A 12308-nucleotide genomic window follows, 5' to 3' on the forward strand; every position below is an offset into this window, starting at 1 on the left:
TCTGTAGTTCATGCAATAAGGGAGCATCCATCTGCATGTCCTCCAAGTTCTCCTTCAGCAGTCTGGGCTGGATGATATTGAAGGCGCTGGAGAAGTCAAAGGATGTGATGCGGACAGTGGTGTTGGGTCTGTCCAGCAGCAGACAGATGAACTTGACTTGTGAAGTTCTCCAAGTGAAGTTGCCTCTTATTTTGGAAATTTATTGTTTTGGGAATTTATACTTCCTGTTTTGTTTAGGTGTTTTTGCTTGACTCCAAGACAGCCCAGCACAAGAATTACAATGTGCCTAGACTGTCTGTTTGCGCACAAATGGCAAATAAAAATCTTGAATAATGAATCTTGATTACCAGTTATCAACATCAGTATCTGCCCTAAAAAAAACAAAAAAAAAACCAACAAAAAACATTCTGGTTGATCTTTATCTGATACGCATAGATTAGGTTTTATGGGTTTAATTGATGATTCTACTATGTAGCTACTTTGAGCTGCATGCTTTAAACTCTAGCATCCGCTTGCAGTTATTGAAATTATTATTCCATAGATACAAATTTGATTCCCACCTGGTGGACCTATTTATGAATGTTATACTGCTTCCTCTTCACAAATCCCCCCATTGAGATGTCTCACCTTTGCTCTTCAACTGGCATGCTTCTCCACTTCATCATTTCCTCCACAGTATAAAGGTCACCGTTCGCCTGCCTCTTTTGACAGTTAATGATGGTACATGACAATTGCATTCCTGCCATTGCAGCCGACTTTCCTGTTTCTGCACCACTTTCCAATAAATGGCCTCCAAAAGTTTTCAGCTCTGCCTTTATGTTTGCATTTGGGTCCCAGCTATTATTGCCAGCATTACTGAACCATGACATTGTAAGAATAAAATAAAACTGCACCCAATTAAAGCTCAGTCAGGCAGTGGTACAGAGATTAGAAACAGTTCTCTCCTAGGTTGCTGGAATGCAACTGCAAATCTGAAGAAATCCAAAACACAGAAAAAACAAAGCGTTCAAATTAACAAAACGTTATTAACTTTTTCTTTCAGAGACCTCATCCATTAAAGACGCTTATGTTATTTTGCAGTGTTCTTCTAGTTTCTCCTAAAGTATTAGCACAGTTGGTTGCCTTTAGCCTCCCAGCATTGTCATTTTTTTGGTCTTCTGCACTTCCTGTCTTAAAAGCTTCAACACACCAGGTTCTTTCAATATACTATGCAGTTATATAAACGGCTTAAATAGAATAGAAAATGGAAATGCCACTGCATATCGATAAGGATAAGCTCAACTGATTGTGGAAAAGGAAATGGTTATTGCAAATTTTAAACAACTGTGTTTGTTGGTAATAGTTCTATCATGACCAGTAAAAGAAATTGCAGCACAGGATTTTCTTCTTTCTTTTTGAGTTCTGGGTGCTGGCAGTGATTTGAAAATAAACCGTATCAAATAACATGTTGCAACTGTTTTGTGCATGTCTTTTGAAATGGATGAAACATTTTTATGTGTATTGGCGTGATGTATTTCCTAGTAGGAGACTGAGTAGTTTCATGCTGAGTGTTAATCATGTATTATACTGGAACATTAGGTTGAACAGTATTTCATGGTCTTCTAGTGGTTTATATGTGCACTTTTCCATTTAAGTGACTTGTTTATATACACTCCCCTCCAAAAGTATTGGAACAGTGAGGCCAATTCCTTTACTTTTGCTGACTGAAAACATTTGGGTTTGACATCAAATAATGAATATGAGATAGGAGATCAGCACTTCAGCTTTTATTCCCAGGTATTTACATCTGGATCCGATACATAACGTAGAAGATAGCACCTTTTGTTTGAACCCACCCATTTTTCGTGTGAGCAAAGGTACTGGAACATGTGACTGACAGGTGTGTTTTGTTGCCCCGATGTGTCCTATTAGATGGATTATTCAAACAATGAATTGTCTACATTCAGTTTCAGATTTAGGTTTTTCCTGTGCGGACTGCATCTATATTTAGAGGTGTAACTAACATGAAAACCAGAGAGCTGTCTATGGGTGATAAACAAGCTATTATGAAGCTGAGGGAAGATGGAAAATCAATCAGAGCCATTGCACAAACATTGGCCATAGTCAGTACAACCATTTGGAAGAAAGAAACCACTGATGTACTCAGTAACAGACGTCAAACAGGTAGACCAAGGACAACAACAGCAGCTGACGACAGAAACATTGTGAGAGCTGTAAAGACCCTGACACAATTGTTAGTGACATCAGCAACAACCTCCAGAGGGCAGGAGTGAAGGTATCACAATCTACTGTTCACAGAAGACTTCATGAACAAAAGTACAGAGGCTACACCAGAAGATGCAAACCACTCACGAGCAAGAAGAATATGAAGGCCAGGATGGAATTTCCCAAAAGTAGAGATGAGCCTCAAAAATTCCAGGACAAAGTTTTATGGACAGATGAGACAAAGATGAACCTTTACCAAAATGATGGAAAGGCTAAAGTTTGGAGAAAGAAAGGATCTGCCCATGTTTCCAGACATACAAGCCCATTTGTGAAACACAGTGGAGATACTGTCATGGCTTGGGCTCGCATGGCTTCTTCTGGGACGGGCTCATTAATCTTCACTGAAGAAGTAAAACATGATGGCAGCAGCTAAATAAACTCAGAAGTCTACAGAAACATTTTATCTGCCAATTTAAAGAAAGATGTAACCAAACTGATTGGAAGATCAAGATAGGTACCCAAAACACACTGCCAAAACAACAAAGGAGTTCATCAGAGGCAAGAAGTGGAAGGTTTTAGACTGGCCAAGTCAATCTCCAGACTTAAACCCTGTAGATCTGCATTTTACCTGCTAAAGAGGAGACTGAAAGGAGTAACCCCTCAAAACAAACAACAACTGAAAGAGGCTGGGGTGAAAGCCTGGAAAAGCATCACAAAAGAAGAGTGCAAAAGTTTGGTAACGTCAGTGGGTAACAGGCTTGATGCAGTTATTGCAAGGAAAGGATTTGCAACTAAATCTTATTCACTTTATTCTGTTTTAAGTCTATCTGTTCCAATGCTTTTGCTCACCTAAAAATTTGGTGTTCTGATACAGATAATGCTATCTTCTAAGTTGTGCATCAGACCCAGATATAAATGCCTGAAAATGAAAACTGAAATGTTGATCTTTTGTCTCATATTCATCATTTGGTGTCAAACAAAATATTTTTAGTCTACAGCAGAAATAAAGGAATTGGCTTCACTGTTCCAATACTTTTGGAGGGAAGTGTATTTAAACATTTGCACTGTAATTGGTGTCCCTGTCTCATACCTGTATGTGAGTTTCTTAGTGCACTAAGATCGAACATGTTTTTCCTTCCAATTTAAGACGTTCAGCATGATTTATTGGATCCAGGTTACAGTCTGGCTCTATATTGACTAAGCTCTGTTGTCTCTGAGTCCTAATTAGTAGCTTGCTGGGGCTTTAAGACTTTGTAAAGTTAAAGCTCTCACATCTTCGGTGCGGACTGCTGCAAACACTTAGTTCAGTTAATGAAGCATGTATAGAAGTTGTAGTTATATGGTCTGCATTAGAGAACGGCGCACCTGTATAGACGTGCATCTTTCCTAATTATATCCATCGCATTGTGCAATAATAGTACATACATTTGTTTTGCCATTTTGTATAGAATTATTATTATTATTATTATTATTATTATTATTATTATTATTATTATTATTATTATTATTATTATTATTATTATTATTATTATTATTATTTTATTATTATTTTATTATTATTATTTTATTATTATTATTATTATTATTATTGTTATTATTATTATTATTATTATTATTATTATTATTATTATTATTATTATTATTAGTAGTAGTAGTAGTAGTAGTAGTAGTAGTAGTAGTAGTATTATTATTGTTGTTGTTATTATTATTTATTCTGGTATTCCACATTATTGTGTTGAAGCACAATGACCCCAAATATGTTAAAAATTGGCAGTTGAAAAATTCAGGGCAAAACACCTCCATGCTTGACTAATCACGTTTAGCACTACAAGGTGGGTAAAATAGTCTTCCTGAAACTTCATTTAGATCCTGGTTCCTCTGTTGGAAATGCAGGTGGAGTTCCTCAAAAGGCTCTTAGTCTCCAGGGAAAGTTCCTGCGGTGGAAATGTGACAAGAAAAGAGCCATTCATGAATCAAAAACTAGTCTTGCACTTAAGCTGCAGTATGCTCACTCTGTTAGTGGTGTGTTGCTTTGTCAGATGTAGAAAAAAGAAACTGCAGAATGTCATGGTGTTGGTTTTAAGTTTTGAATTTTGTTTGTTTTGTTTGCTTCACAGTTTGAGAAAATGAGTCTTCAACAAGGCAGTTTTGATTCCATAAAGAATTTATATATTCTCATGAATGCATTGTCTTTAAGGAAACAGACAATCTTTGAGTTTTGATAGTCTTTTTTACATTTACAGCCACAGATATCTATTAACAGAAGTAGCAGTTATGTTCACCTAAGCTTAAACAGAGGAGGTACTGTTCTCACTCTCTATTCCATCTCACTGCCTCCTATCCCCCAACCTAGCTTTCCCACTCGCCCTGCAAATAAACCAAGAAAGGTTAACTGGCACCTGGCTGCAGCCTATGAGAACACTGGCCTCTTTCTATCAATGCACGGCGACAGATGAGTAACTCTGCCGCAGAAGGTGTATTAATGAAGTATTTGTGTGTGCAGAGCTGGGATATAAAGGGAAGCTTGCCACATGCTGCATTAGAGTCTGAAGTGTAGGAGCTGATTGTTCTGCAATCAATGGAGCTTAGGTAAACTTCAGACACTAAGGATGCTGAAATGTGTTGGCTGTTTATTTCAGAACATTAAAACATGCTTAATGGCACAACAGTGTGTTCTTTTTTTTTTTTTTTTTTTTACTGCTGTCATTGAGAGTGTTGGTATTAAATACTTCCCAGAATGAACTGTATCCTTTTAGTATTTTTATTTTTTGTCACCGATGTAGCTGTGCATAAATAAACCTTTAGCATGCAGCGTTGGTGGTGTTTAGACCTCCAAGGTCATGCTCTTTCTTTCCCCACAGGACTGTCAACACTAATATTTTATTTGCATCTGTATTTTCTCCTCTGCCAGCATCTCTTTTGCATGCGCTCTCATTTTCTCCTTTCAGCTACCCTCTGCAGGCGTGTTATAAATCTTTCTCTTTCTCCACAGGTTTCCTTTTTCCTCTTCATTGTGTTTGTGGTATACACAATGCTGCCGTTCTGTATGCGGGACGCCATCATCGCCAGCGTTCTGACGTCTGCCTCACACACCATTGTGTTGAGTGTCTGCTTGTCCACCACAGCTGATCGCATGGGGCCAGTAGTGTGGCAGGTAAGGTCATCAAACATAAGATTGTGTTCATGGTAGTGAATCCATCCTTACACAAACCCCCAAATGAGTCAGTGCACTTAAATGCAATTCAATTATCACATGTAATTAGTGATTTGACTAGTATATTTTTGCACTGCAAAAAAACAACAGCAGTTGAGCAGCGGTCCAAAATTTTTGGAGACATTCACTTTTCACTTATGTCTATGTAAAGCTATTGATAGCACCCATGCAACTTTGGTTTGTGTCAAGACTGGAGGCAGGGAAACTTCCTGTTTGGCTGTTTGATAAAGAAACTAATTCCAGCAACCAGCATTTTCTGAAGATCAGTTGTTGACATTTATTTATCTTGTTTGTTTAAGTTGTCCAAAAGCCAATGGAAAAAATGACAAACCACAATTTTATGGAGATTTCGGCTGGAACCAATTGCCAACTCTAGGAATTTACTAATCCCAGCCAAAAAAGGGGAGTTGCTGTCTTTGTTTCACTCAGGAACATTCATTGCCCTAGCTATTAACTTTTAATAAACCAACAAATTAATAATGTTTAATTAGTCATTTTAAATGTTTTATCAGTTTTGCAAAGCTAGGTTTACAGTCAGTGTTTTGCAAAGCTGCTGGGCAGAAATTGATTCCCACTAGCTCACAGTTACTCATAGATACTTCCAGTTTGTGTCGGTCTTTTCAGACGACTGAATACTGAAGGTGATGGTGATATAAAGAAACTGCTTCACTGAGTCAGCACCTTCAACCCTGTATCAGACCAACAAAAGCACAGAGACTATAAGATTCTAGCTCTGTTGCTGGCCCATATTGTCCCTTTTTAAATGAAACACTTGTCAAACCCCACACCTCTAATATGCACAGTTGATGTTACCTCAAGCCAATATTCACACTTATGAAGCTGTTTTATTCTGCAAAATGACATACTGCTGCCAGCAATGATTATTGTCAGGCATTACTATTCTATATCCTACCCTTATCATATTTTCATGGGGAACATTATCTAGATGGAATTGTTATAGAATTATTTCCTTTTCCAGACATTCAGTGCTTCCCCATCTTGCTGACAATATTAGCGTTTCTGGTCATTTTAACCACACAGTCTGTATTTTTAGCAAACAAGCAAATGTGACCTTTAAACTAAAACTAATTTAGCATAGCAGGTAAGATCGAAATTCTCATGCGATTTTTTTTTTAAAAAATTATTATTATTCATTAAAAGGTCACCCTCTTCCCAGCAGTATTGCTGTTTGTGTACAAAATATTCAGTCAGTTGGCATATGCTGATAGAGACGAAGAAAAAACAGTATTAAGAAACAAATTGTCTAGTTAATGCATTCTTCAGTTAAATTAAGCTTGTTCAAACCTGAGGTCAGTGGGTTGCCAATACACTGAAGACTGATGTTAAAGAAGTCCTAAAGTAAACAGCATGAATTTAACATGTATGTTAGAGAAGCCACGCCTCACTGATAATCATAGATTGTACTTGTACCATACAAAAAGACCTTCTTAATTTCAACATCTTTGTGTTATAGACTTTTTAAAATGAATTTTAAAATGATAAAAGCTATAATTTTCCCACTATATAATCAATAAACAATAGTGACAATGTGCAAAAGAAAACAAGTTCTCAGTATTCAGGCCCTTTGCTTTGGCACAAATTGTGTTCAGGGCTCTTTCTCAGTGACATGGTCAGCAGTCAGAATTGATTGAAGGATGAATGCACTCAAATATAGAAATCCCTATTTAAAAGTGAACCTGTTTACAATGCATGCAACTTTAGACTGGGCAAGACAACTTGGCCTCACCGATTGGCACAACAGTGACCCAAAGCTTACAGTCAGGACAGCACTGCAGTGCTTCAGGGCACTTATCTGTCTGTTGTTGAATGATCCAGTCAAAACTCAGACTTAAACCCCACAAACACATGTGGAAGAACTTAAAGACGGCAGTTTGGACTCTTCCAGTCTGTTGTTGTTTCAAAGAACCTGACAGGCAGAAAATGGATGAACTTGTTAAATCTATAAACTTGTAGAAACTTGCCCTAGAAGAACTGAAGCAGTAGTTACTGCTGCCGTGCTGAAGCAACTGTCTGAATCCTTTTTTTTAAATGAGAGATTTCAGTTTTGCAAAAAATTAAAAACATGTTATCATTTTATCGCCACTATCTGAAGCAACTGTGAATTGCTTTTCTCTTATTTTTTATTTATTTTTTGCTGTTTGACCACTATATTGCACTGTCACAGTCTGATTGAGTTAAAGCTGTACAATACATAAATGATCATTGGTGGTTATTAATCGTACAGTTTTGTTTCCGAAAGTATAATCACTTAGATTGTTTGTAGGCATCGGTAAAGGATGAAGAGAAACTTATGAATTACCGGTAAATAGTTTTTAAAGCGTCTCTCGGCATGATGACAGCAAGAACTTAAGTCTCAGAAAAAAAAGAAAGCATTTCATGTGCACATTTTAAAATATCTGACCATAAATCCTCAAAGGAATACAAATAATTGCAATAAAAAAAGACTTGTCTGGCTAGGCCTCTATCCTGCTATTGGATACTAATTCTTTCTTTAATCACTAATCTTAAGCCTTCCAAATGTAAAGATCTTTAAATTTTAGAATGCCTGCTTGTTCCTTTATATGGCCTCCAATTATTTATACTAGAATGCATTCCTCAAAAAATGTACTTTAATTTTTAATGCAGTCTTCATAGAATGTGCAACATTTTAAGATCACAAAAAGCCAAAACAACACCAAATTGAGCAAACCAACTGGTATTACAAAAATAATCTGTTTGCTCAGCATGTTTCTTCTTTATTTATAAACAACAAACTCTATTTTCCTTTCGGAGCTCCACGGACTAATAACAGCAATCACAGCAGAAATTGTCAGAGACAGTAAATCCCGAGAACTGTACTTGTACGACTTCAAGAATAGAACATGTAATTATGCCAACCAAGGTAAAGTGTAGATACTGGAATGAGTAGGGTGTCGACATCAAGCTTGCGACAAGTAGCCCAACAAGCTAGCCAAGCAGTATAAACAGCACCGAGATGTCCACAATGGACGATGACATTAGGAGGAAAGAAAAAGGCAGACTGAGACACCAGTTAAACTTAAATGTTAAGTCATCAAAGGGGAAAAAGCTTCATTTGTATTCAAATAAAGTCCTCTGTCCCGTTCAAACAGGTAATACATGTAATATTCAACAGCTGCTATCCTGTCAGATAAAGCTTAAATAGAGTGAGAGTGCAGTGATGAATTATTGATGATTTTAGCACTCAACAATGATTAGCAAAGTATGCGACTGAAGGTTTTTTCTGATTTGAGAGGAGAGGTTGCGATACAAAAACATGGAGGGCAGCTGACATGAATAATTCTTTGTATTGCTGTGAAGCTCATTACATCACTACTGCCAGTTTCGATAAAAAGTATATCCTAAAGTTCTACAAGTACATTCATTAAAAACAGTTTCTAACTTGGAAATAAGAGAGCTTTGTTGCATACTTCATGTTTTATCATTTATTACCTTTGAAAAGATCTAGTGCCCGATTCAGATGAAGCAGTATATTTGTCCAATAAAACAGAGTATTGAGGTATTACGCTATGTAAAATATTACAAAAAAATGTAAATTTTTACACTGAGTTGCCATTTCATTCTTTGCTCCTTCTAGAAACATATGGTAAACGAAAAAACAGTTTAGAAAAATACAATAATGTTGTCGTATGTACTGCATGCATGAAAAAGTAGAATTTAATACCTCTAAATGTCACATGCTCATAAATCTGGACCCAACGGGTTTTTCATGTCTTCAGTAAATAAGCTGCTTCATTAAAACTCCAATGAACCTGCACTGTAAAGTTTAATGGACTTGACAAAGTGGAGATGTCAGCATGGTTCCCTCTCACTTAATACCCCCCACACAGTTTGTGTGCATACTTGAACAATGCATGAGATTGTAGACATTTAATGGTTGACATTTACAAGTTTCTGGACAGATGGACTGTTTTTTTTTTCAATAAAATTGAGTGAATCAAAAACATTCCCATTATCTGAAAATACAATAAATAAAAAACACCCAATGAACTGCTAATGCATGCATGTTGAATGTGAACATCATTAGTTTGTGTATGGTTGTAAGTTTGCAAGTGTGCAGGATTAATTTTGTGTTGTGCAAGTGCCTATTCACTTCCTGTCAGAGAATTACATGAGAATATTAATAATACTCATGTTTACGCAGAACCACAGCCAGTTAGCTTAGCTTAACATAAAGACTGGGAACAGTTTGCTTCCGGTTTCCAGGTCGATTCGTCTAGTTCTGTCCTAAGATAACAAAATTCACATACCAGCAACTCTGCAGATTCCTAATTAACGCCAACGAAAGTGTACATGCGGTGTGTTGTGGATTTTTTGCCAGACATGGTCATTTCCTGGAGTCTTGTTGTCATTGAGAGGTTGCCAGGATACTAGTGACACCCCGACTGTTAGCAGTATCTTTATTTTTATAGTACAGACGTGGGAGTGGAGCACATTTTTTTCAACAATTTCTGAATGAAATTTTAAAAAAGCTTTTAATGAAAAGTTAGTGATAAAGATGCCAATTTGTAAACAGAAAAAAAAAACCTAAAACTGATAAGAAATTGACATACTTTATACCAGGGAACTTGCGATATTGTTTATAAACTGTGTGTTTAGATCCACATTTTTATTCCAGGCCTTGTAGGAATAGGTTTACTGAAAACCTACCCAGAACCTTTGCATGCCTTTAGTTTGATCTTCATTTTAGATCCAGCTACTGTGGGCAAATGTCATTCTATAATAAGAACCAGCACCCGACTACTGAAAGTGTTGAAATCAGTTAGAATCAGGTTATTGGATGCACTATCTCCCTGAAGGAAGAGCAAGCCACTTAGAATGCTGTTTCCATGCCACGCTAAATGTGCTTCCATGTCACAGCAAACACAGTGATGAGAGTTACATTGCACATTGCATCATTTCATAATTGTACCTTTAAATATCCTGTATCAAAGGAAGATCAGCAATCACAGCTGTCAAATGCAGAAAAAGCAACTTGTTGAGCTTCAAATATTTGACAGACATCTGAAACTGGTGTTTAAATCTCTTGGTAGCTGTATTTATGCTATATGCTGGGAGTTCAACTTAAACCTACATCTCATTTTCCATAAAATGCATTGGACTGGGTACCAGGGACTAGGAACTTTTTCATGATAGTGTTTGTTTTTTTTTTTTTGTGATATATTTTTTGAACATACGATAAGATAAATGAGTACTGTTCCACTTTTCTTTACATGCTGAGACAGACTTGGCATTCAACACAGTCAACATACATTCCTTGGCTATGTCACATCCAGCCCAGTGTGCCATCATGACTTCCAGTTGAGCAGCAATCTGTCTCCTTCCAGCGATGCCTTTGCAACTTGATTTAGCCCCTCTTCTCTGAAAACATGAGTGTGGGGTTTCACTATGGGGAATGCTCTATCAGCTTTATCCTCATAAGCCACAGTATCATTATTCCAGCCAGCACTGCATGGTGGTTAAGATACTCGCGTCAAACTGGCGCCACCCTGCTTCCCCATCAGAGGAGTAGATGCACTGTTACTTGTCATTCGAATAATATTTCCTTTTTCCTCACTATGAGCAGGGCGAGTATTCTGCTGAGGCATCCTACTCTTGTTATCAGAAAACCGGGGTTACGGGACAAGTAACTTCATGTTCTCTCTCAAAATTCATCTTCGATTCTCACTGAGTATACACAGACTCCTGTATTGCCAGATAAGCTTATCTTTATGACTGACTGCCAGGCTAGGAGCTCTGAGTTGTTGGAATGTATGTTTCAATAAGTGAGTCTTCAGAGATTCTGCAGTTCCGGTTGGCTGGAGGCAGTAACCTGGGAATCTGGATGCCAAGAGTTTCTTAACATTGGCACACTGTTGTCGCATGGTGCCCAGGACCATTAAAAAGATGAAATATGTATCTTTTTTAAAGCATTTTTTTCCTTCTCTTTTTGAGACGCCTGACACATTCTGCCTTTTTTGCCTTCTTCTTCGGAATAGTTATGGTTACTAGCACAGAAGTGCTCCTATCCCTCAGTAGTGTACAAGGGTAATGAGGTTTTTAAGGTAATCAATTTGTATGTCTTGTCAGTCTGAGAAGACTAGGAATATATTGAAGCTGAATATATTGCTCAGTTATTTATTTGTCATACATACTCAGCAGTGGAGTCATATGCCCTAGAAACCGCATTTTCTGTTTGTTTCTCATAATCGCTTCTCAGATATTGGGTATATTTGTATAATTTTAAGTTACTGGTGCTCATTTGTGTTTGTGGTCATTTCTAATGGGGAGATCATGAAACCACATCTTTTTGTCTGTCATTACTGTTCGTAAAAAATGGGTTTGGATGCTCACTGATGTTGGTTGTCTTCCTCTACACATAGTAGTAACATAGCAGCAACAATAGCCATCACAGGGCAAAGCTCTCTGATTTAAATTATGCCCGAATCCATCAGCAGAACTCAAAGCCCTTGAGAGGTCACTGACACCTAACCCTGCTGTTATCTGTAATTGGGAATCAGCGAGGTACGAATGATGCACCACCAGCCTGTTCACACATCTGACCTTTGGGATTATCTGGAGGCTGTCAGTGTCTTGTCCAACAGATGTCCGCTAATAGAGTAGCACCCATGTTTAACTGAATGGAAGCTGTTGAACACTTGGTAAAATATCAAACTGCAGATTTGCGGTCTAAAAAAAGAATGAGTCCATCATTGTATTTTGGTGTGATGTGTGGTTGAAGAAGGAAACAGCAAATTAAACTTTACTGACGTTGCTGTGAAAAACAATGTGAGTTTAGATTCCTTTTGACTTCTTCCACTCTAACTATCCACAAGATGTAGTAATTTGCATCTTGTGTCACACAAAGGTT

The 12308-nt window shown here is 37.3% G+C and overlaps 1 protein-coding gene across 1 annotated transcript in view; it reads left to right on the plus strand.

The window, feature by feature from the left end:
• Positions 1 to 12308, plus strand: part of adcy2a (adenylate cyclase 2a) — a 68029-nt gene that overhangs the window by 21292 nt on the left and 34429 nt on the right. The window contains exon 4 of the mRNA XM_023277568.2: positions 5198 to 5359. Within this exon, the coding sequence (XP_023133336.1) occupies positions 5198 to 5359 (162 nt within the window). The remainder of the gene's footprint in view (positions 1 to 5197; positions 5360 to 12308) is intronic.

This window comes from Amphiprion ocellaris, chromosome 9, assembly GCF_022539595.1.
Source record: "Amphiprion ocellaris isolate individual 3 ecotype Okinawa chromosome 9, ASM2253959v1, whole genome shotgun sequence".
In the NCBI taxonomy this organism is placed as follows: domain Eukaryota; kingdom Metazoa; phylum Chordata; class Actinopteri; family Pomacentridae; genus Amphiprion; species Amphiprion ocellaris.